This window comes from Glycine max, chromosome 10, assembly GCF_000004515.6.
Source record: "Glycine max cultivar Williams 82 chromosome 10, Glycine_max_v4.0, whole genome shotgun sequence".
Taxonomy (NCBI): domain Eukaryota; kingdom Viridiplantae; phylum Streptophyta; class Magnoliopsida; order Fabales; family Fabaceae; genus Glycine; species Glycine max.
Window position 1 is genome coordinate 9,429,689 of NC_038246.2, and position 24,362 is coordinate 9,454,050.

General features: G+C 32.3%; 1 protein-coding gene across 1 annotated transcript; it reads left to right on the forward strand.

Annotated features, from left to right (window-relative positions):
- The first annotated feature begins 272 nt into the window (after window positions 1-272).
- Window positions 273-2,971, forward strand: LOC100782398 (ribosome biogenesis protein NSA2 homolog). The gene is made up of 9 exons (XM_006588806.4): window positions 273-499; window positions 598-717; window positions 814-881; window positions 1,238-1,346; window positions 1,425-1,493; window positions 1,647-1,704; window positions 2,064-2,299; window positions 2,476-2,527; window positions 2,617-2,971. The coding sequence occupies exons 1-9, from the start codon at window positions 497-499 to the stop codon at window positions 2,682-2,684; spliced, it is 783 nt and encodes a 260-aa protein (XP_006588869.1). The 5' UTR covers window positions 273-496; the 3' UTR covers window positions 2,685-2,971.
- Window positions 2,972-24,362: the final 21,391 nt, after the last annotated feature.

The window sequence follows — 24,362 nt, forward strand, 5'->3', positions numbered from 1 at the left end:
GATGTAATTTTGATCCCAATTCAACTAGCAAGGTAAGTTTTCCACCTTATTATTTTATTTTATTTTTGAAAATTTATATTTCTCTCACATAAATCCAAGTTATTCAAACCTTATTTTATAATTTATTTAATTTAACTGGGTAAATTATCTTATAATTTAATAAATTGATAATGATATTTTAGAAACTTATCCAAAATTCCAGAATCTATTTTCCTAGAGGCTAGTTTGGATAAACAAATTTAAAAGCAGAGCGCATTAGCAAAAAACGGGTACTGGAGATAGTAATTGCCTTTTTCTTCGCGACGAATGATGTTGCCCAATAAGAGAAATAGCCCAACTCAATTGGGCCCCACTCAAACCCATTGAGCTCATCGCTTATTCCTGCTCCAGCAGTGGCTTACCTCGTAAACCTTCACCGTCTCAGCTTAGGGTTTTACCGTTAAACGATTCTCTTCGTCTTTCTCTGTTCTGAAACCACTACCGTTTCGTCGTCACCATGGTTCGCTCTTCAACTTCGATTTCGCACTCTTTTGGTTCAACATTCTTAACATTTTTTTTTTGGTTCTTATGTTGTTGTCTTCTGTTGTGTAATTGCAGCCGCAAGGGGATTACATAGAGCGTCACAGAAGAGACTATGGCTACCGTCTTGATCACTTCGAGCGGAAGCGCAAGAAAGAGGCGCGTCAAGTTCACAAACGTTCTTCAATTGCCCAGAAGGTTTAAATCAAAGTTTTAGTTTTTAATTGCTTTTTTTTAACCTAGTTGTATTGTCTTAATTCTAATCATTGATTTTTGTTAATTTTAATGGAACAGGCTCTGGGTATTAAGGGCAAAATGATTGCCAAGAAAAATTATGCTGAAAAGGCACAGATGAAGAAGACGTGAGTTATTTTATTTTATTTATTTATTTCCCTTTTTTAATTTTTAGGTTTTTTTTTCTCCTTATATGTTGTGTGTTGATCGTTTTTTCTGTATTTATCATATTATGATATAGCTTAGTTAATGGGTGCTGAACTGCTGATGCAGGACGCATCATTTTTTCATTGTTGATATTTTGTATTTTTTATGCCAAAAAGTATTTGTGGTTGATTTCTTGAATCTGGATATTTTTGAATGATGTGTTTTGTTTAAATTATTGGTAATCAGCTAGTAGCTTTTCTTCTCTATGGATTTGAATTATCTATGCGATGTGAAATTTGAGATAGTTATAAGTTACGGCACTGTTCTGTGTGAACAGTTTGGCTATGCATGAAGAATCAACGTCTAGGCGCAAGACTGATGATAATGTTCAGGATGGAGCTGTTCCTGCTTATCTCCTTGATCGTGATAACACAACCAGAGCAAAGGCATGTTCATGTCTTGAAAGATGGTTGTGTGTGTGTTTTTGCAGACTTGTAAGTAATCTGATGGCTTTCTACTTTTAGGTTCTTAGCAACACAATTAAGCAAAAGAGGAAGGAGAAGGCGGGAAAATGGGATGTTCCTCTACCTAAGGTGAAATTACGTTCAATACTTTGTGCATTATGTTAAATGATATCTTTTGCAATGTGTATCTTATTGCTATTTCATGTTTGTTTTATGTTTCCCTGTGAATGGAAGGGAGCGAACTTGGTAATTAAATGAATGTATGCTTTCTCATTTCTTCAGGTACGTCCAGTGGCTGAAGATGAAATGTTCAAAGTGGTCCGTACTGGTAAAAGAAAGAGTAAGTAACTGAGTAATATATTTCATCTTCCTTGGTTATTCATAGATTTATCTGTCCAATGTTAATTATTGGCTTCAGTTTTTAAACTTATGGTTAGTGATGTTAATTGGTGCTACAAGATCAAAACGGTATAAAAAATGTTATTTTCAAGTACTAGCTACATTACACCCACCTTCCCTTCTTAGCTTGTTTATGGACAAATATCATCAATCTGTATTTCTTTGCTTGAATAGGTTGTGGTATTTGTATTATGGGTGTGTCTAATTCAAAACACCAACTCTTAAATCATGGTGGTCTTGTGATTTCATTACATTATTATCTGATGATTTTCTAATAGTATGTTGCTAACCATTTTTCAGCCAAGCAATGGAAGAGGATGGTTACAAAAGCTACATTTGTTGGGCCTGGTTTTACCAGAAAGCCTCCAAAGTATGAGCGATTCATTCGTCCTACAGGATTGCGATTCACTAAAGCTCATGTCACTCACCCAGAACTTAAATGCACATTCAATCTAGAATTAATTGGAGTGAAGAAAAACCCCAATGGCCCCATGTACACCTCTCTTGGTGTCATTACCAGGGGAACTATAATTGAGGTATTTCTGCTGTTTACTCTTCTAAATTCTAATTGATGGTTATTTCCACTCTCACAATTTAAGGCATTTGAGTTGATATGCACTGATTTATAATGTTGCTGATATGCACTGATGTATATGTAGCTGTAATATTATCAAAAATGTGTTGCTTATTTCTTTGCATACTGCAATTTCAGGTGAATGTCAGTGAACTTGGTCTTGTCACACCTGCTGGGAAAGTTGTGTGGGGTAAGATTATTTGTTCCATGTGTTTTACTTACCATTGACTGAAATTTTCTGAAATTGATGTGTTGGAATTTTGTTTGCCGTGAATGCAGGTAAATACGCTCAGGTCACAAATAACCCAGAAAATGATGGTTGTATAAATGCCGTTTTGCTTGTTTAAGGTCATAGCAAGCATCAGGGTTCCAGCTTGATTTCAAAGGCAGTGGTCAAGTCCCTCTCCTATGATTTTTGTGGTCTTCAACCCCAATCTTGTAGGGAAAATCTTACAAACTTTGTTGCTACCAGAGAGAAGATTGTCTGAGAAAATAGTGAAGCATTTTTGTTTCTTGTTTGGATAGTCAATACTCAATGCAATGATCTGATCTAGCACTTGACATTTAAGATAACTATTGTACAAGAGTTAAGACAAACAAGTCTCATAAATTTATGTAGTTCATTTGCAAGATAGCATTTTGAGTTGCTTTTTTTTTTTTTTTTTATGGTTGGGATATTATGTACTGCCAAATTTTAATGAAACCCCGGGTACATTTCTTAATACAGGTTTAAAAAAAATCATTATGAGCAATTTGGGCTTTTTATGAGTTTTCAAGTCGTAACAAACATTTGGACTCTACCAAAAATGAATTGATGTTTAGCTATATAGATTAAAGTAGTGTTTGGCCTAGCTTTTTTCTTGCTTATAAGCTACTTTTTAAGAAAAGCTGTAGAAAATGGTCGGGTGTTCATTTCATTGGATAATGGTGGCATATTTCATGGCCTTGTACACTACATTATTTTGTGGCAAAGAAGTTTAAAAGTGCTGTGCTAAACTTGTGAACGCATTGTGTCCTCGCTTACATTTATAGGTTCATGGTTTGGCTGACGGGCACCCATAACCATTTTTTTTTATCTTAGAAGATGGGTTTGTTTGATTTCGTTTGTTACTACCATTGTTATTAGTATAAATGTTTGTATTATTATTATTATTATTGTTATTGCTACAATTTCTTTGATTATTTATTGTCATCCTATCACTTTTTAATAATATAAAATTCTCTTTAAGACTTGTTCTTAAGATAATTTTTTCGGAAAATTATTTCAATGGGCGTGCCAATTTGTTAATCATGAAAATTGTATTTATTCTTCTAAAATAGTCTATTACTATAAGAGTAATTTTAACTAACGATTCTATTAACAAATAAATATTTAAAGATGAGACATAACATTCATTTTCGATTGTATATTCTTTTTAATCAAATAAACAATTTATACTTTTCAACTTATTTGAAAATTGTCTAATATTTAATACATATAATGATAGTGATTTCAATAAGGATACCTGTAAGTAATTATAGTTGTGCTATACAATGATTTGTAAAATAATCCCTAAGTAGATTTTTATAATAGTGTTTTCGATACTTGGTTTATAATAGGATTTTGATAATAATTATAAGAAAAAAAGATTGAAATATTAAAGGTTTTGAGAAGAAATGAAAAATGAAAAAAGTAAAAGATCTAGAAAGATGAAGTCAAATGAAGAAACAAGAATTATTAAAAGTGGGAATGAATACATACACAAACCAATAGCCAATTTTGATATGGGACGTTGTCAATGTTTAAGAATTTAAGTGATAATGGTTCAATACACAAAAAATGAAAATCAAATATCTTATTTATAAACTGCTAATACGAACGGTCGAATCCTATAATTTTGACATGTATACAACAATATTTTTGAATACACATATTTAATGTTATTTGATGACTTCATGTAACTTCTTCCATTAACTGCTCCAACTGATATTTCAAAATTCGAAATAATCCTGCTTTTGAGCGCTTTCAAATCCACACGTGATTTAATAGAGTCGTTGAAAACATCAATCTTTATCGAAATAAATTTCTTCAATGGCAAACACAACTTCTTGAATTTTAATCTATACGTTGATCACTCTTTAATGCACTCTTCTTTTTCCTTCAAAAAACAAGTTCCATCAAAATCTTATAAGGTTCATAACTTAGACAAATTTTATATAACAAAAGTAACAAATACTTCCCAAAAATAGTGTGTTCGAGTATTAACTCTCAAGAACATAGTATTTGTGTATCAAATATTTTTTAGGCTACTTGAGTCTTTTGTCTAATTAAAGCACCGCATGCCATTAAATGTCTTGGAGAACGCAATCCAACCATGGTTGCGATTTTCACGCTAACTAATATAGGCATGAATACCTCTATTACAACTATAATTGCCTATCCTTATTAATGTGTCAAATTAACATCATATCATTGGTTTAAAATATATTTGGTTATTCAATTTTTGAATTTTCTTTTACCTCAAAAATCTTATATATATAAACCAAATGTCTCAACTACACTCTTACTTCTTCTCTACATAATCCCTAACTCACAACTTTTGTTCTCTCTATGCTTGAGCAATCTTCTCCACACTCATCTTAGTTTCATCAATGACGGCCTCCTCTCAACACAATATATCAACAAAGCAAGACGCCTCTACTAACACTGAGAGAAGCATGTCATTGCCAACCCCAACAATGACGACAACGACCAAAAAGGCTTTGAACTGATTCTTATTTTAGGGCATGAAGAAAAATGCAAGAAGGTGTTTGAAACCCAGGTATTACTTCCAGCCTCCTTTAACTATCAAAACATTTGCTTTGCAGGTCCTTACTTCCATACTTTAGATTATGAAGCTATTAGTATTTGGTTTCCTACTTATGAGAATGAACACCCTATAATCCACAAAGAAACTATTAGAAATGATTTTTTGAAAGAAAAAGTGGAATCATTAGAGCCTCTCCCCCTAAAGATAGAAAGGCATTTTTTAGTTGGCTTGCTCGTGTAGAAGCTAAAAAATCTCAACATTGGAAGAACATAGGCATTTACAACTTGGTCCAACTGAGTAAGTATGACATTGTTAGTTTAGACATGCCCATGTTAATGGCTTTCTTTTTGTTCTGGAATCGAAGTGTACATGCTTTGTGTGACACCCTCTACCCCACACATATATGTACTAATAATAAAATAAATAATTAAAAAAAAATTAAACTTAATTCAAGTTTTTAAAACATATTTAAATACAAGCCTTTCAAGAGGGTAGCAGGCTCAGATTCACCTTTCTAACATCATCATAAAACTTTTCTAAATAAATAATAAATTCACTTTGGCTCAAACAAGGCCGTCTATAAAATCCTATACCCCAATGTCACATCCTATCAGAGCGTTGTGTCCCGACGTCCTTCAGCACATGGTTCCTTAAAGTAATTCACCTAGTTATCTGCTCTCCCGAACACAAAGTTCAAGATCATCACAGGATCCAAACACAAACAACACACGGGGAGTGAGTTATCACATTCCTAACTAATAGAGAAACAAGACAACTAGATATAAATATCATATAAACCAAATAAAACTTAGTTACACGTAATTCACGTAATTCCACCACTTTGTCATTCAAAGTTCACTTTTCAATCATCAATCACATTACACAAGAATCACACGCTCTGATCAAGACATAATAACACATCAATTTCATAATAAACAATTAGCAAGCGCATGAGACAGTTATGCTAAGACTCAAGCCTATATGCAATGTGGTACCATGTAAGTGAAAAACCACCCTGGGGCGCTTAGGAGTACATAACAAGACACACCACACAATGGGTTTGTCAGGTCACTCTCACTAAGTAAGATCATAGGGAGACCAGTCAGGGTCACGATGTTTTGCGAGAATGCTCCAACCATATGGGATCAGCATAGGTTTAAAGGAGCACTCAAACCCGGTGACCCCCAAGGCCTACACTCCGAAGAGTCTGTCAGGACCTCTCCCTCCTGATTCAGGTCCAACCCCTAAAATCATTTTAGCACACAGACACTACTCGTGAATTATACAATACCCATGACCTCACACTCGTGTGTTAAACACGTACAACATATTGCGCTACAATTTAACACTGGTTTCTAAATAGGAAACCTACACTTTCTCTTTAACACTGCGCATTTACACTTTTCTCAATATAACACTGGTCGGATTATTGTACAATTCACAGCTTACAACACAAATAATGTCACATCAAGAGTTAATCACACACTTATTTACAACCAAAACTCATTCACAATTTCACATCTCATAATGTCACAATCCACCATCACATGTTTTCACGTATCTCACAATTCAACACATGTTCTACTTTACACTTTTACTCAATCTGAATAACAATATTATAATCTCAAGGCAACATATTATTCCATAATTCATCACATATTTAATTTATAAATACTGCTCATGAATTATACAATACCACGACCTCACACTCATGTTTCAAACATGTTTAACACAATTACGCTACAATTTAACACTGGTTCCTAACTAGGAACTTACACTTTCTCTTTAACACTGCGCATAAACACTGGTTGGGTTATTGTATAATTCATAGCTCACAATATAATTAATGTAACATCAAGTGTTAAACACATCCACTTATTCACAATCGAATATCATGTCCACACTTTAACATCTCATAACATCACATCAACCATCTCATAACATTCCTAATGATATTCATAAGGTACAACACACACATGTTCATCAAATTTAACCATAATATTCTCAAACTCCAACACTTAATAATTTTTGGAATCATACTATAACACTCTACAATATTATTTACATAAATTATTAATATAAATAACTACCTCTATATATATAAGCTAGTATACATCATATTGAATCACAAATATCAAGGTAAGCTTTCAATGCACAAATTCTAAATAATTATATGAACATTTTGGTCAATTTCAATTATGATATTAATTTTTTAAAATTATATATAAAAACCTAAAAAAAAAAACAAGAAAAAGAGAAAATACAAAATCAATATCTTTCTCTAATTTTTTCCTTACTTTATTTCATCAATTCATATTAATTAGAAAAATGCTCGATTTATAGGGTTCACGCTCAACACAATAGCATATCAATTTCACAATAATTGGTCTGTCAAACATATATAATTCACTGTAATAATTATAAGGATAAAATGAAAATTGCAAAAACACCCAAAAACTCATTCCAATTGATATCTCTAAGGATCCCTACACATGTTCTCACTAATCCCCAATTGTGAATAACTCATCCCTTACCTCTGAGCGGACTCACGTGTCTTCAGCCAGCGATATCAGCATCTCTAGTGGTTCCCTGAGATTCCTTCAGTTATTCCTCCGACTGCTCCGATAGAATTCCCAAACGTCAGAGAGACGGAGAAGAGATTGAAACCTCCACTTGTATTGTCTTCATGCGATTCCTTTTTCTCCCTCCATGAAAATTATCTCGCAAATCCCAGCGGTAGAAGTGTGCGCAATTGAATTTGAAACAACATATCCAAATTTCATAAAACTCCAACGGTTAACGAAACCAGGATCATAGTTTTACCGAGACGGTTTTGGGTTTCTGGGGAAAATTAAAAGGCTAAAATGAGAAGAGTTTTCCTATAAGCTCAGACATGATTTTGAAATTACCAACGGTGAGAATTCTCGGAATTGGGTTTTGAACCTGGTGTTTAAATTTCACGACGATCCAACGGTGAATGAGTCTGAGATCGTCGTTTTAATGAGATAGGTTTAGTGAGCTGCGGGAAAAAGAAAGGGTTTTGAGAGGAGAAGGGAAAAAACGAAAATGAGAGGCAGAGGAGGCTGAGGAGTCAGTCTGAAAAACCTAGCATGTTGCTATTTATAGCTAGGGGCATTTACGATCTATTATTTACTCTATTTATTTATTTTTATTATTTTTACTAAAAAACTTTTTAATTTTATTTATAAAAAAATGGGATGTTACACTTTGGAACTTCCCTTTGGTCCATTACTTTAACATGAATGGACATAGCTGCTATTATTGGCCTCAAACCATTGGGCAAAACCTATGCTTTGGGTTTAATTGAAGATCAAATTGAAAGGACCGAAGTAGATATAGGCTTTACTGCTAAGTCTTATGGAGCTTTTATAAAAAATAATGCAAAGGATACTCAAGAGGTTTCTGACGAAGAACACATAAATTTTTTAATGTATTTGGTGTCTTCACATGTTCTCTTCAAATTCCTATGTACAGATACAACTTGGCTTAAGCCTTTCACTTCAGGGAAGACATTTGTCTTAACAAATTTCTATTAGCTTCAGTCTATAAAGTAATTGGCGAGGCTGTCAAAATTATGGATACTCTTGGTAAGATGAAGCACATAGCAAGAACCTTATGGATTGTGCAACTATGGCTGAATGCCATTCTAGCCAATCACATAACTCCTGAAAAGGATATTCTTGATGATCTCAATTTGAAAATCGAAGGAGCACGATTGACATTCTTGACTCCGAGTAAAGAGTTCTGTACATATGAATGATACACTAAGTATATAAAGGCTTTTCTCAATTTCGATCATTTAAACAACAACTTAGCACCATTTTTTATTACAAACTCCCAGTCAACAGTCAAACTTAGTCGAAATTTGGAGTAATTTTTTTACTTGAGATATTATTTTTGCTAGAACCACTTCGAAAGACATAAGGTTTTACCCTTATTAACCTCAAATTTTTGTAGGAAATTTGGTCAATGTCAACATCCTCTAGTGCCACTATATCAGAAAAAGATTACACCTTCTCGAATTTCCGGAGATGAATCTTTGATTCCTAGTTATCAAAAATGGCATCCCTAAAGTGAAGTTACAATTCTAGTTATACCCTTTCGAGAATTGTCTCCTAAGGAAAAAAGATTTTGAATTATGATGGACAAAGTATTATTCTCATAGACCTATATTTGTCATGACTTGCTTAGAGAAATTAATCAAATCTCGTGGTTCTATGCATGACACAAGCAAAAGAAGTAAAGGTAAAGACAAATTATCTGTTGAAATTACTTGCTTCGAAAATTTCAATCATATTTGTTTTCAATAAATTCACTTTAGAGCCACTTTTCGAGAAGCAGTATTAGCCCTTAGAGAAAAAATAGAGAAAAACAAAGCCAATGATAGAGTCATTAACCCAAAAGGAAACACCACATTTTGTCGACATGACCCAAAAAACCTTATTCTCTTACCAAAAGCTTGTTTTGGTTTAAGTAAAAGTCTTCAAAATCCTCCTTGGGTGTTAGAACTATTACCATTTTCAGTCATGTATAAACTTGAAAACACTCATTTTTCTCGAAAAGCTACTTTTGCCAAAATTTACCTTGGAGACTACCCTCACTATCCAAAAGGAATAATCCCACAAGAATGTGTAGAAATAAAAACCAAAGAAATAAATGGTAAATTTCATTTTTGTCTTATTAAAGTTTTGAAAATAATCCTAACTGAATATTTTAATGTTTTCAATTTCAATTTCAGCTATCCTTTTCCAAATCCCCCACCAAGGAGAAAATGAAGATACGGAGGATCATGACCAATGGAGTTTGAAAAAAATCTAATCGAAAGAGAGAAGCTCATTCTTCTAGTAGCACAAGAAATATGGTATTTCAAATTTCTTAATTTTATTTTGTTGATATTGATTTTGCTATTAATACAATTAATTCTATAATAAGGATTGAAGAAAACCACTAGTACCAAGAATGATCATCAAGTCAAACTTCGACCAAAACCACTAAAATTCCAACAAACATCCAAGGTTTGACTTATTCGATTTTGATATATCTCATTTTTGAATTTGCATAATCTAACGAATTTTCTAATATTTAAGTTTATTGCCTCTCTGTCCAAAAAGAATAAAATTTCAAAGGGAGCAAATTGTAACATCCCAATTTTTCGTAAATAAATTTAAAAAGCTTTTTAGTAAAAATAAATAAATAAATAAATATAAAGCAAATAATAGGCTGAGTACCCTAGGTATAAATAGTTATGTTAAGTCAGCTGCCTCCTTTTTGGCCTCATTTTCGTTTTTCCCCTTCTTCTCTCAAAACCCTTTCTTTTTCCCGCATTCCACCAAACCAGTCTCAGAAAAATGACGATCTCGAAGCCGTTCACCGTTGGATCGTCTTGAAATTTGAGTATCATGTTCGCAACACAATTCCCAGCATTCTCACCGTTGGGAATTTCAATATCATGTATGAACGGAGAGAAACACCCTTCGCATTGTAGCCTTTTTCTTTCCCGCAGAAACCCAGAGCTGTCTTGGTAAAACTACGATCCCGGTTTCGTTAACCGTTGGATTATTGTGAAATTTGGATATGTTGTTCGAAATTTAATTACGAACGCTTCCACCGTTGGGATTTGCGAGACAATATTCGTGGAGGGAGAAAATGGAATCGCATGAAGACAGTACAAGTGGAGGTTTCAATCTCTTCTCCGTCTCTCTGACGTTTGGGAATTCTATCGGAGCAGTCGGATGAATAATTGAAAGAATTTCAGGGAACCGCTAGAGATGTTGCTATCGCTGGCTGAAGACACGTGAGTCCGCTCAAAGGTAAGGGATGAGTTATTCACAGTTGAGGATTAGTGAGAACATGTGTAGGGATCCTTAGAGGATTAAATTGGGGTTTTATTTTGAGATGTTTATTAAATTGCAATTTTTCCTTTATGATTATAAATAAAATATTGATGTCCTAATGAAAATTACTTGATAAATTGTGCTCTTGATATTTGTATATTTCGACCTATGATTTTGATATAATTGTGTAATATTAGTTAAGAGGTTTTAGTCCTAATGTTGTGATAGTGTTTTATATAAATTGTTATATTGAGGATATGAAATGATGATTCAAATTGTGAGTATGTGATGAATTGTAGAAGAATATGTTGCTTTGAGATTATAATATTGTTATTGAGATTGAGTATAAGTGTAAAGTTGAACATGTGTTAATTTGTGAGATACATGTAAACATGTGATGGTGGATTGTCACACTATGAGAAGTGAAATTGTGAATGAGTTCTAGTTGTGGATAAGTGTGTAGTTAACACTTGATGTGAAATTACTTGTGTTGTAAGCTATGAATTGTACAATAACCCGACCAGTGTTATCTTGAGAAAAGCGTTGATGCGCAGTGTTAAAAAGAAAATGTAGGTTTCCTATTTAGGAGCCAGTGTTAAATCATAATGCGATTGTGTTGAACGTGTTTAAAACACGAGTGTAAGGTCGTGGGTATTGTATAATTCATGAGCAGTGTCTGCATGCAAAAATTATTTTAGGGGTTGGACCTGAATCAGGAGGGAGAGGCCCTGACGGACTCTTCGGAGTGTAGGCCTTGGGGGTCACCGGGTTTGAGTGCTCCTTTAAGCCTATGCTGATCTCATATGGTTGGAGCATTCTCGCAAAACATCGTGACCCTGACTGGTCTCCCTATGATCTTACTTAGTGAGAGTGACCTGACAAACCCATTGTGTGGTGTGTCTTGTTATGTACTCCTAAGCGCCCCAGGGTGGTTTTTCACTGACATGGTACCACATTGCATATAGGATTGAGTCTTAGCATAACTATTGCATATGCTTGCTAATTGATGTGTTATTATATCTTGATCGAAGTGTGGGATTCTTGTGTAATGTGATTGATAATTGAAAAGTGAATTTTGAATGACGAAGTGGTGAAGTTACGTGAGCTATGTTTAAGCAAGTGGTATCTCATTTATATAATATATATATTTAATTGTCTTGTTTCTCTATTAGCTAGGAATGTGATAACTCACTCCCTGTGTGTTGTTGTGTTTGGATCCTGTGATGATCTTGAACTTGTGTTCGGGGGAGCAGATGAATAGGTGGATGACTATGAAGAACCTCATGCTAGAGGACACGGGAACACCACGCTCTGATAGGATGTGACATTAGGATATAGGTTCTATATTAATTGTATGAGACTTATATGACTTTCTTTGAGTCGAGATGACTTTATTATTTATTTGGACAAGTTTGAATATGATGTAGAAGAAAGTGAATGTGAGCCTTTTACCCATTTGAAAAGCTTGTATTTTAAAAATATTTTAAAAATACTTTTAATTAATATTTGAATTTTTATTCCTTTATTAATATATATGTGAGGGGTAGAGGGTGTCACACAAATGAGTCTGATGAAGACATGCCCATCAGTTCTTCATTTAAACCAACCCCTTCACAAAAGACCAAGAAAAAAGTATTTGGTTTTCGATCTCTTTATAACTTTCATTTTTCAGATAACAAGATTTTAAAACAATATAAGTTATTATTTTGAAAACCACAAACAATACTTTTCCAAGAATCTTTAAGGAAAACTTGTTTCGCATGTTCTAGATCTAGAAAACTTCTTAAGATACATCTTTCAAATAAAATTTTGAAGGATAAGTCTTCGCTCTCTTAATTGCTAGATGAGGATATAATGGATCTCTCTTCTTCTCAAGGTCCTTCTCATCTAGGTGATGACAAAGTTAGTTTCTAAAGATTTATAAATTCTCTTTTTTCTTACACTATTTTGATTTATAATCAATTGTTACATTTTGGTAGGGAGAAGAAACTCAAGACACTTATGCCGTTAGTTCTAACACAAAGAGGGTGAATAAAGAACCAATGAGTAAATATTTTGACATCTTGATCATTTTCACTATTTTAGTTTCATTATTAAGAATAAATTTTAAATAGATATTTTTTATTTCAACGAGCACATTCAAACATACCGATTTAGACAATGGATGTAAGGAATGTTGCAGTGGAAGATGACTTAGAGGAGAAGGAAGATGCTCAAAGTCATAGCGAAACATCTCCATCAAAACAACTATCACTTCTAGAACCAATGGTTGAAGAATATATTGTTTGGGTGGATTTAAATCTTGACATTCCTTTAAACCATGAAATTGCTCAACATACTTCTCCTGAAGAAGAACACCCATCTGTAGACCCTTCTGCTATTTTTATTCCTATTCTGACTGTCGAAACAAACAAGCCAATTGTTGATCAAGTTACGTAAATAAAACTATCACTCAATTATTCTTTGTTCGAATATCGAATCTAATTTTATTTTAATTTTTATTATAGTTGTCGTTGAAAATTCTCCAACTAAGAATGCCGAACATTTTCAAGGAGAAATAGATCCAATAAACGCTGACCCTTTCGCCTTCATTGATGTCTAGTCTTTTGATTTGATGCCATTGAAAGCTTTAGAATCCTGCCATAACAAACCATTTACACATTTTGATGAAGTTGTGGCAAAGTTTTGAAGACTTCCTTTCAATCAAAAGCTTGAAGACTCTTTCTTTAATCTAGACTACATACCTCAGCTTCAACAATCAATCAATGAGGTCTTCAAATTTAACAACTTAATGATTGATGAGCTTCAAAAGGAAATATAATCTTTCCTTAATATATTCAACAATGCTTTCAAACCTCATCAATTACATGGTTAACATAGTCCATACATTTTTGAAATAGAGTCTTCGATAAAGCAAGATTGAAACAAATTAATTTAGGATTGAGAGGGATTTCAAAAGGCCAAAAAGCACCTCATGATGATCCAAGGAGCAATAAAAAAACTAACAAATCTAAAGAAGCCTTGGTCAAGAAAGAAGAGGATCTCTTGGCGAAACTCAAGCCCATTCAAGATGAATTTCGCTCTGGTCGTCTCAAGCTTTTAGAACTTTGATCTAACAAAGAAGCAAATGAGAAGAATGAGGACCTTCTTTATTCTTCTACTTAAGAAATAGGCAGGAACTGAAAGGACTTTTTGAGAAGCAAAGACAACTAGAGTTTGCTCAAAAGGAGTCAATGAATGTTTTATCCACCAGGATTGAAGCCTTCAAGGAACAAAAAAGGAGTCACTTTATTTGATATGCCAAATCCTCATCACTTGTGGATTCTTGAACAATATTTTATAATTTTTTGATATTTTAATAATTCATATAATCTCCTTTCGAACAAATTGCACTTTAAATTTCTCTGTTATGAGAATATTTATTTTAGTTATTGTAGGTCTATATGTTTTTAAGTACTTTCCATATATTGAACCAATATATCTGTCAGTATTTACTTATCAAATCGCATAGGTATTCCAGGAAAAAACCTTTTTGATAACATATGGTCCATCCAAGTTAGCCGACCAGTAACTGAGAACTTTGGATTTTTTTTATCCATTGGTAATATAACCTTCCAAATTAAATCTCCTACTCAAAAAGATTTTATTCTAACCTGTATATTGTAATGTTTAGCGACTTTTTCTTTTTGACGTATAATGTTTTCTAAAGCAATTAAGCGTCCCTCGTCTAAGATATTTAACTCATCATACATCATATCCCAATAGTCTTGAACATGAATTTTGTTTTTTCTTTGAATTCAAATTGAATTTAGATTTAATTCAATAGGCAAAAATAGCTTTGTGTCCATAAACCAACTTAAAAGGAGTAATACCAGTGGCTCCTTTTGGTGAATTTCGATAAGCCCAAAGAACTTGATCTAAACTTTAATGTCAATTTCTAGGTTTCTGACCAACATGTTTCTTAATTAAACTTATCAAAATCTTATTTATGATTTTGAATTGGCCATTTGCTTGTTCATAATAAGGAGTAGAAGTTAATAACTGTATATTTCGAGAATTAGCATACTAAACTACTTTTCTACCAATGAAAATGATGCCTTGATCCATTGTAAGTCTTTCAGGAATACCAAATCAAAAAATAATATTTTGTTTTATGAAAATAATTATATCTCCTTGATCAACATTTTTCAAGGGAATGACTTCTATCCACATAGTAAAATAATCAACTGCAACCAAGATATACTTATGTTCTTTCAAGGAAGGTGGATGAATTTGGCATGTCAAGTCTAAAACTCATCCTCGAAAAGGCCAATGTTTCGTTATTGAATGTAACTCACTTGCTGAAAATTGTTGTATGGGACCATGTTTTTGGAATTCTTCACATGATTTGACATAGTTTACGCAATACTTCAAAATAGTTGACCAATAATAGCCTTGTCGAAATAACATTCACTTCATCTTTTTCCCAGCTTGGTGAGAGCCATAAATTCCTCCATGAGTTTCTGCTAAAGCAATATAAGCTTTTGATTCTCCCTAAAATTTTAATAGGACTTCATCTATATCTTTTTATACAACTCATCTCCAATAATAATATAATTTATAGCTGCATACTTTGTCTTTTGATCCACATATAAATTAGGATTTTGAAGATAATAGACTAAAGGCTTTCTCCTATCAAGAGTTGTTAACACATTTATATTCAAAATTTCTACTTTCTCATGTAATTTTTCTTTAATAGTAATCAAGGATTCAAAATTCTGTTTACTTAACTTATAACCAGAAGCAATTTAAGCCAAATCATTAGCTTCTTTGTTTTGTTCTCGAAACACATGCTCAAACTCAACTTCATCAAATCTACTTAACAACTTGGATGCACATGAAAATTATTTTAGCAAATTATTTTTAATGCACTTAAATTTTAGAGTTAATTGATTGATAACTAATTCAGAATCTCCTCTAATTAATACATGTTTTGCACCTAGTATCAATAATGTTTCTAAAGTAATTGTTAAAGCCTCATATTTTGCTTCATTATTGGAACATAAAGGTTTGATTTCAAAAAAGATCTTCAAAAGTGTATTATTTGGAGAAATTAAAAAAAAACACTAATTTTAGAACCATCTACATGTTTCAAACCATCGAAATAAGGTACCCAAGGTCTAATCATTATATAACATTCCAATATTTCTATGTTTGAATGATTAGCCAAAAAATCCGCTATAATTTGGCCTTTAATAGCTTTCAAAGGTACAAAGGTAAGTGAAAATTTTGTCAATGCAAGGGTCCACTTCCTTATTCTATTAGGCAAAATAGACTTAGATATCATAAACTTGATAACATTATTGTGAGACAATACTTGAACATTGAAAGACTTCATATAATATTTAAGTTTAGTACACAAGTAATACAGACACAATTTTTCTACAGCACTATATCTAATTTTAGCATCATTGAGAATTTGACTAAGATAATAAATAACACATTCTATCCCATTATCATCTTCTTGCACCAGCATGCTTGCAATGGTCAAATTTGATGCTAAAATATACAACTTTAAGTTTCTTCTTTTCACAGGGGGCATTAGAATTGGCAAATTAGTAAGATATCTATTGATGTCATCGAATAATTCTTGGTGTTCCCTTTCCCATTGAAATTCAACTTCATCTTTCAATATGGGTAAAGGGAAAACACTTTAGTTTTTCCTGAAAAATTAGAAATGAATATTCTAAGAAAATTGACTTTACCTAAAAATGACTGCAGTTGCTTCTTATTCTTTGGAGGGAAAGTCTCCAAAATGACTTTTGATTTATTCTTATCTATTTCAATTCCCTTATGGTTGATAATGAAACCCAAGAATTCACCGACAGAAATACCAAAAGCATATTTTATGGATTCATTTTCAATCTATGTTTTCTCATCTTTCAAATGATAACCTTAAATGTTCTAGATGATTATCTTTCGATTCAGATTTCACAACCACATCATCTATATACACTTGCATAAATCTCCTAATTAAGTCATGAAAAATAAGATTCATTTCTCTTTAATATGTTGCACCAACATTTTTTAAACCAAATGACATTACCAACCATTCATATGTTCCCAATGCCTCCAGGCATCAAAAAAAAGTTTTAGGTACATCATTTTCAGCAATATATATTTGATTATATCTTGAATAAACATCTGATAAACTTAAAATTCCATTGTTTGTTGTTGAATCGATTGACATATCAGCAACTGGCATGGGATATTCATCGTTAGGTGTTGATGCATTTAAGTCCCTAAAATCTATACATACATACATTTTTCCATTCTTTTTAATTATAGGAACTATGTTTGAAATTCATTCAACATAACTTGTAGTTCAAATGAAATTGACATTCAATAGCTTTTCTATCTTTGCTTTGATGGCCTCCATGGCATTATGAGCAAATCTCCATGGTGCTTGCTTCACTAGTTTTTTCCCTTCATAGATAACCAATCTATGCTCCATCAATTCTCTACTGATAGACATATCTTCATAGTCCCATGCGAAACAATCCTTGAACTCTTGCAAGAGAGAAACTATATTTTTTCAAAGCCTAGTGTCCAATAGTTTGCTAACATATGTAGCCTTTCAAATTTCTTTAGTTCTAAGGTTAATTTCTTCTAAAGGATCTTGTGATTCCATCTTTTTTAATTTTAAGGAGATTGGTTTCTCAAAGCCTAAAGGTGAATTGTCATAAATACAATCCAATCTTGATTCTTCACCTTTTTGCTCAAAAAATACTTTCTTTGATTTTTGTTTTCGAATCAATATGTTCTTTTCATTTTCGATGGTCTCAGTATCCATCTTTCTTTTTAACTCAACACTTCTTTTGATGGCTTTAGTATCCATCATTTTCCTTTCTTCAGCCACAGTAGTTGTTTTTTTTTCTTTTCTTCACATAATTCTTCGATTGCCATACTATCCATCTTTATCTTTCCTTTGGCCACAGTAGGCGTACCTTTGATTTCGACGATCGCAATAGCCATGTCTTAGATTGTGACGACATTTGTTGATGGATTGGCAAGTGTACTAATTTATCCCAAATAGTAAAGTTAAAATGCAAGTCCAAGTGTTGAATCCACATATACTTTGTTTGTACTTAGGTAGATAAATATTTTATTAATAAAAGAAGTTGAAGAAAATTGACTTGAAAAGGTTATGAGAAAAACAATAATTTAAATTGGCAGAAAATTAAATCAAACAAGAGAAAAAATTAAACAAGAATTTAAATTGATTAATTAAAGATGAAAAAATTAGAGAACCCAATAATATTGTAGAAGTAAATTCAGAAGATGAGAATGTTGGGAACTTTAGAACTTAGCCTACCTTAGCTACTAATTGATGTAATGTTAATGGTTTTTCTCTATTTATAATTATTCCAATTTACACTTGCATCTACTAGTATACTCTGACTTTGGTCCCTCACATGAAAGAGCCTAATTATCTATTTTCTCTCCCAAATCCCTTTGTAGAACTAAAATAGTAAATTATATTAAGAATAGAGATGTATAATAGGCTAAACACATACCAACTTATCCCTAGTGATGACTTTATTTAGATATTTTTCTCAGTTCTATTAGAAAATAACATCTCCCAACGTTACCCCTAAAACTTACCATGCAAATGGGTGATCAAGCCATAAGCAATAATATTAAGCACAAGAAAAGATAATGCAAATGTAATATTCATAAATAGAGAAATTACACAAAGAGTAGTTGGCTGTCAAGTTCCCAACAAAAGGGATTTAGCCTCTCATAGTCATAGGAGGGTTTACAATTGCAAGAGAGAAATATTTAGTGAAGGGGAATAAGATAAGAAAAGGGAATGGAAGGAAGGAATGACTCCTAATGATTACTTTTCATTCTTCTAGCCTTTGCCTTCTATAAGGAATTGTATTCTCTTAGACTTTCTAAGAGTTTTTTCCTTCTTCTCTCTTCTTCTTTTATAGGTGTAGATTAGCTTAGCTAAACAGACTTCTCACGCTAAACCTGCCTTTACTTTCCTGAATTAGTCTGTTTTCCTTAATTAATCATTCTTTCCTTAATTATCCTTGCTTTCATTAATTATCCTTGCTTTCCTGAAATATCCCGCTTTTTTGGGCTTTATTTCACTCACTAAGCATAATAAATTAATCACTTTTAATATTTTCTGCACAAAAAACTTAATGATGTTAATTTAACAATTATTTGGTCAAAAAGGAGGAATTATGAGAGAAAATTATAAATTCCTATATAATTTAACTCCAAAATATACTCATAATTAGCAATTATCAACCATAATAGTTGTCTTTTTTTTTTATTTCAGTGACCACAATAGCCGCTTGATTCATATTATTAGCTATGTAAGCCGAAACTCGAGCCATAAAGCTCGAATACGCTTTTGAGGAAGTCATAACTCTTCAACAGTGGTCTTTTTTTTTACAACCATAGTTGAATCCAACAAAAGAACTTGTCTTTATCTTCACCTGGCTTATTGTTTACATAAAATGAATCATCAATGTTGAAAGGAGCAGTAGCAGCCAATGCTTGGTTGCTTTCTTCTGCAAATGCAGTGTAGATTCCATATGATGATTGGTTTGCTTCCACCATTTCATGTTTTCCATATTCATTTCAAAAGAAAAGCTTCTAATGAACCGTTGATGGAACTGCTCCTATCCCATGTATCCATTCTCTCCCTAACAGCATGTTAAAGGTGGCTTGTGATGAAACCACTAAGAACATTGTAGGTCTTCTCTTGTTACCCACAGAGATGTCTAAACAAATAACTCCTTTAGAATCTGAAGGCTTTCCACAGAAATCATATACCATTATATTGTTAGGTATCAAATCTTCTAAACTCTTATCAAACCGTTGCGACATGGATTTTGGTAAGATGTTGAATGCAACTACTCCATCTACCAATATCTTATTAATGATTTGGTCTTCCACCATAGCTGTTAAATAGTATGGCTTCATGTGATTCTCATGGAATCAATAGAAGGATCAAAGACTACAACATTCTAATGAGGAGTAAAGCAAAAAACTTGAGTGACCCCATACTACTTTTGGACTTAAAGAAAGATCTTCGATGTAGTCTTCATTTGCATTGTTTCTTTTGCATTGCTTCTAAAGAATCCTTGAAACTAGACTCAAAGAAGTTTGTTATCACTTCCTTATCCTCTTGTTCCTTGCTTAACACTTTCTTGTCGAAACCTGGGGGTGGACCTTTGGTTATTCTGTCAAAAAATGAAGGTCTAACATCATTCCCTTGTTGCATCTCTAGTATTGCATCCCTTTTCATCCTCTAATGCCTTATCCACTAGGTTTTTGACTTGTTCTTATTCACCCATGGAGGATTTTGATTCTTGTAGTATCTTTCTTGGAACTTTCAATAGTTCCTCCTTTTGATTCCCTTATGAGTGGGAAAGTTGATTCCTCTTCTTTTTTAAATTCTTCTAAAGACTGGTTAACCTCCTTTTCAAATAAGGAGGTATTCACCTTTGGTGACCCTATCAAGGCTCCCATCAACATGATATGCTTAGGTTCAATATAATTAGCCTAGATCTAGAATGGATCATTATCCACTTTCATTGGTTTCTCTTCGAATTCTAGTCTTCCTTCGTCTATTGCCTTTAGAACCATATATCTGAAATGCAAACAAATTTTAGTCCAATGTCCAAAACATTGTGAACTTTATAACATCTTTTCCCTTTTATTTGCTAAAAAGAAGGAATTTTATGATCATCACTAAAGGTCATTTGTTTATCTTTCAAGAGTAGATTAAATATTTTATCTGCCTTAGTAACATTTAAACTATATTTTGAATTAGAAAATTTATGTTTTCCCTCTAATTTTAACATTTGACAAGTATAGAGAGGTCCTGGTTGTAATTTTGCCATACATATTTCATCTTTTTCTTTATTGAAATCTAAATCTTGATACTTTATAGCATTATCATTATCTTTGTATGTTTCTACATATGCTATTTTGTCCCTTTTATTCTTATCAAATTTCCTATTTCTTTCTTTTTTATATTTTATTTGCTCAATTCTTCTTACTCTATCTACTAACAGTGTCATATCCTAACTTGTTGTTTCACCAATTTCTTGCGAATAGAAAAACATCAAAGCCAACAATCGCCATTCTCACTAAATCATGTTTAGGAATTTGAGTATAGCAACAAGACTTCATTTTTCAAAACCTATTTAAATATTCTTCAATTGTTTCACTATTGAAACGCCTCATAGTTGTCAAACCTATGAGACTAACCTTAGTTTTTTCTCTAAAGAAATGTTCATGAAAATGTCTTTCAAGTTATGCCCAAGTATATATTGAATTTGGTGGTATAATAGTGAACCAAGTAAAAACATTTTTTGTTAAAGAACTAGGAAAATATTTCATTTTGAGAAATTTGTCAATGGCCAAATCACCACATTCTATTTGAAAACATGTCACATGTTCTATAGTAGATTCTTTTAATTCTCCTGCAAATTTTGAGAATTTAGGAACCTTATAACCCTTGGTAGTTCAAATTGTAAAACATAGTCAGAGAATGCATAAACAAAATAAGGTAGTCAAGGAATGCATAAACAAAATACGGTGATTGTGTGTTTCCTGTTTCGAAACCATGTCTATTCAAAGCTTGTTTGATCATCTGATTAATCTCGAGATTTTGAATTGCATCGAGGCCTAAACCTCTATTTTGGCCATTTGGCCTTCAAAGAATCTGATTTTGTTGCATGTTAATCATGACTTCATCTGCATTTTGATTTATATTTATGAAAACAGGGTTTGGTTGTTCCCTCTCATTTATTAACCTTATTGGGACATTGGCCTCATTTTCGCGATTATTATTATTATTATTATTATTACTATTATTATTATTATCATCATCATTAATTGGTCATTCTTGCATTGGTATTTCCTGAATTACAGGTCTAACCTCAGGTTGGTTTCTGGGAATAACCAAAGCATCCCCTATTTGATTTAGGATCCCATTCATTTGTTGATAAATTTCATTGGTAGTTCTCAATAAAGGATTTAAAATTGAAGCCATGTGATTTGTCAAAGTATTAACCATTTCATGATTACTATGATCTATTTGTTGCCCAAAAACTTCTAATGTTTCGTTAGAAACTCCTATTGAGACCATGCTACTATCTTCCATAATAGGGACTCCCATATTTCTTAATTGGACAACACCATAAGAATGGTTGGTGCCCCAAGTTCTAGATGCCTATTGGTTTTCCTACTAACTACAATAGGCAGTACAATATTTTGATTTTGAGGCATGGGTAAACTTAATTGTGGCATGTTCATTTCATTAGATAATGGTGGCATACCCCATGACCTTGTAGTAGAAAGTGGCGGGGTGTTTGTAGTTGACACTATATTATTTTGTGTCAAATAAGTTTCAACAATAGTTGTCTAAACTTGTGAACCCATCACCTTCTCACTACGTACATTTATAGGCTTGTTGTTTGGCCAACTAGCACCCATAACCATTTTGTTATTTATCCCAATAGATGGATTTGTATGATTTTGTCCATCACTACCATTGTTATTAGTAGAAGTGTTTGTAACATTATTTTTGTTGTTGTTGTTGTTATTGCTACAATTCCTTTGACTATTTGTTGTCATCCTACCACTTCTTAATAACATAGAATTCTCCTTAAAATTTGTTCTTACGGTCAAGTTTTTCTGGTAAACTATCCACCGAGAATGGCAATTTGGTAATCATGAAAATTGTATTTATTCTTTTAAAATAGTCTATTATTGTAAAAGAGTAATTTTCACTAAATGATTATATTAACAAATAAATAATTAAAAATGAGATATAGAATTCATTCTTGATTGTAAGTTTTTTATTATTATAAAACAAGCAATTCATAGTTTTCAATTTATCAAAGAATTGTCTAATATTTAATACATACAGTGATAGTGATTTCAATAGGGATATCCGTAAGTAATTATAGTTGTGTTATACGATGATTTGTAAAATAATCCCTAAGTAAATTTTTATAATAGTGTTTTTGATATGAAAATTGATTTTGATACTTGGTTTATAATTAGATTTGGATAATAATTATAAGAAACAAAGATTGGAATAGTAACGATTTCGAGAAGAAATCAAGATTAAAAAAAATAAAGGGTTTAAAAAGATGCAGTAAAATAAAGAAACAAGAATCCATTAAAAGTGAGGATGAATACATACACGATAACCTCTTGAATAAGTAGCCAATTTCAATGTGTGATGTTGTTGGTGTTCAAGGATTTAAGTGATAATGATTCAATCCATTAAAAAATGATAGTCAAAAGTCTTATTTATAAACTTCTAATACTAACAGTCGAATCCTAAGATTTCGTCACTATACAACAGTATTCCTAAATATATATATCTAATGTTATTTGATGACTTCATGTAACTTCTTTCATGAATTGCTTCAATTGATATTTCGAAATCCTAAATGGTACTACTTCTGAGTGCTTTCAAACTCACGCGTGCTTGAATAGAGTCGTTGTAACAGCCGTAATTGTTAATAAATAAATAATACAGTAATAAGTTAATAAATAAATAAAATATAATTAGGTCATAAATCTCCACTATATAAACCAAATGTTAACCTAGAGCAGCTTTTACAAAACACTTCTGTCCCTTTTTCTTTTCTGACCCACAAGAACCCTAATAGAGCAACCAGAGGAGGAGCTCTAGAGAGCACCAGAGACACCACCATTGCTAACAGAGAACATTTAAGCGACTACCTCGAGGTAAGGGATGAGTTACTCACGCTTGGGAATTAGAATGAACATGTGTAGGGATCCCTAGAGGGTCAATTTTTGGGTTATTTTGGGGTGTTTATGAATTTAATTATGTTTTCATGTTTAATCGCGGATTGAGTGTGTTTGATGAACCAATTGATGTTCTGTTGCGAGTTTGTTGTAAGATTGATGTGTTCGTGTGTTAGGTGTGTATCTTAGGAATTAGAATTCTTTATAATTAGCATAAAAATTGTGTGGTTGTGATTTTGTTTATACTAGATATGTTGGCCTTTCAATCTTGTTCTTTTTATTTTTTTTAATTTATTTTTTTCACACCGCAGTGTATACGTGTACATATATATCGATACTGTTTTCTTTTTACAAACTTTATATTTTATTTCACGTGGGTGATTTCTCGTCATGAAATTCATATGTGTAGGGATTGTTGGGTAATTGAATTGGCTAAAATCATTTAAAGAAATTAACTAAAGTTGTATTCACATTGTAATTAGGCATTTTCTTGATGTTGGTAACTTAGTTGAAATATATTTAGAATATATGTATACATGTTGTTCATAGAAATCAATATGAGTATATATATTTTATTGTTATATAT

Coding starts and splice junctions, on each gene's coding strand:
- LOC100782398 (XM_006588806.4), top strand. Junction 882..1,237: donor AAGGCACAGATGAAGAAGAC/GTGAGTTATTTT, acceptor CTGTGTGAACAG/TTTGGCTATGCATGAAGAAT. Junction 2,528..2,616: donor TGCTGGGAAAGTTGTGTGGG/GTAAGATTATTT, acceptor CCGTGAATGCAG/GTAAATACGCTCAGGTCACA.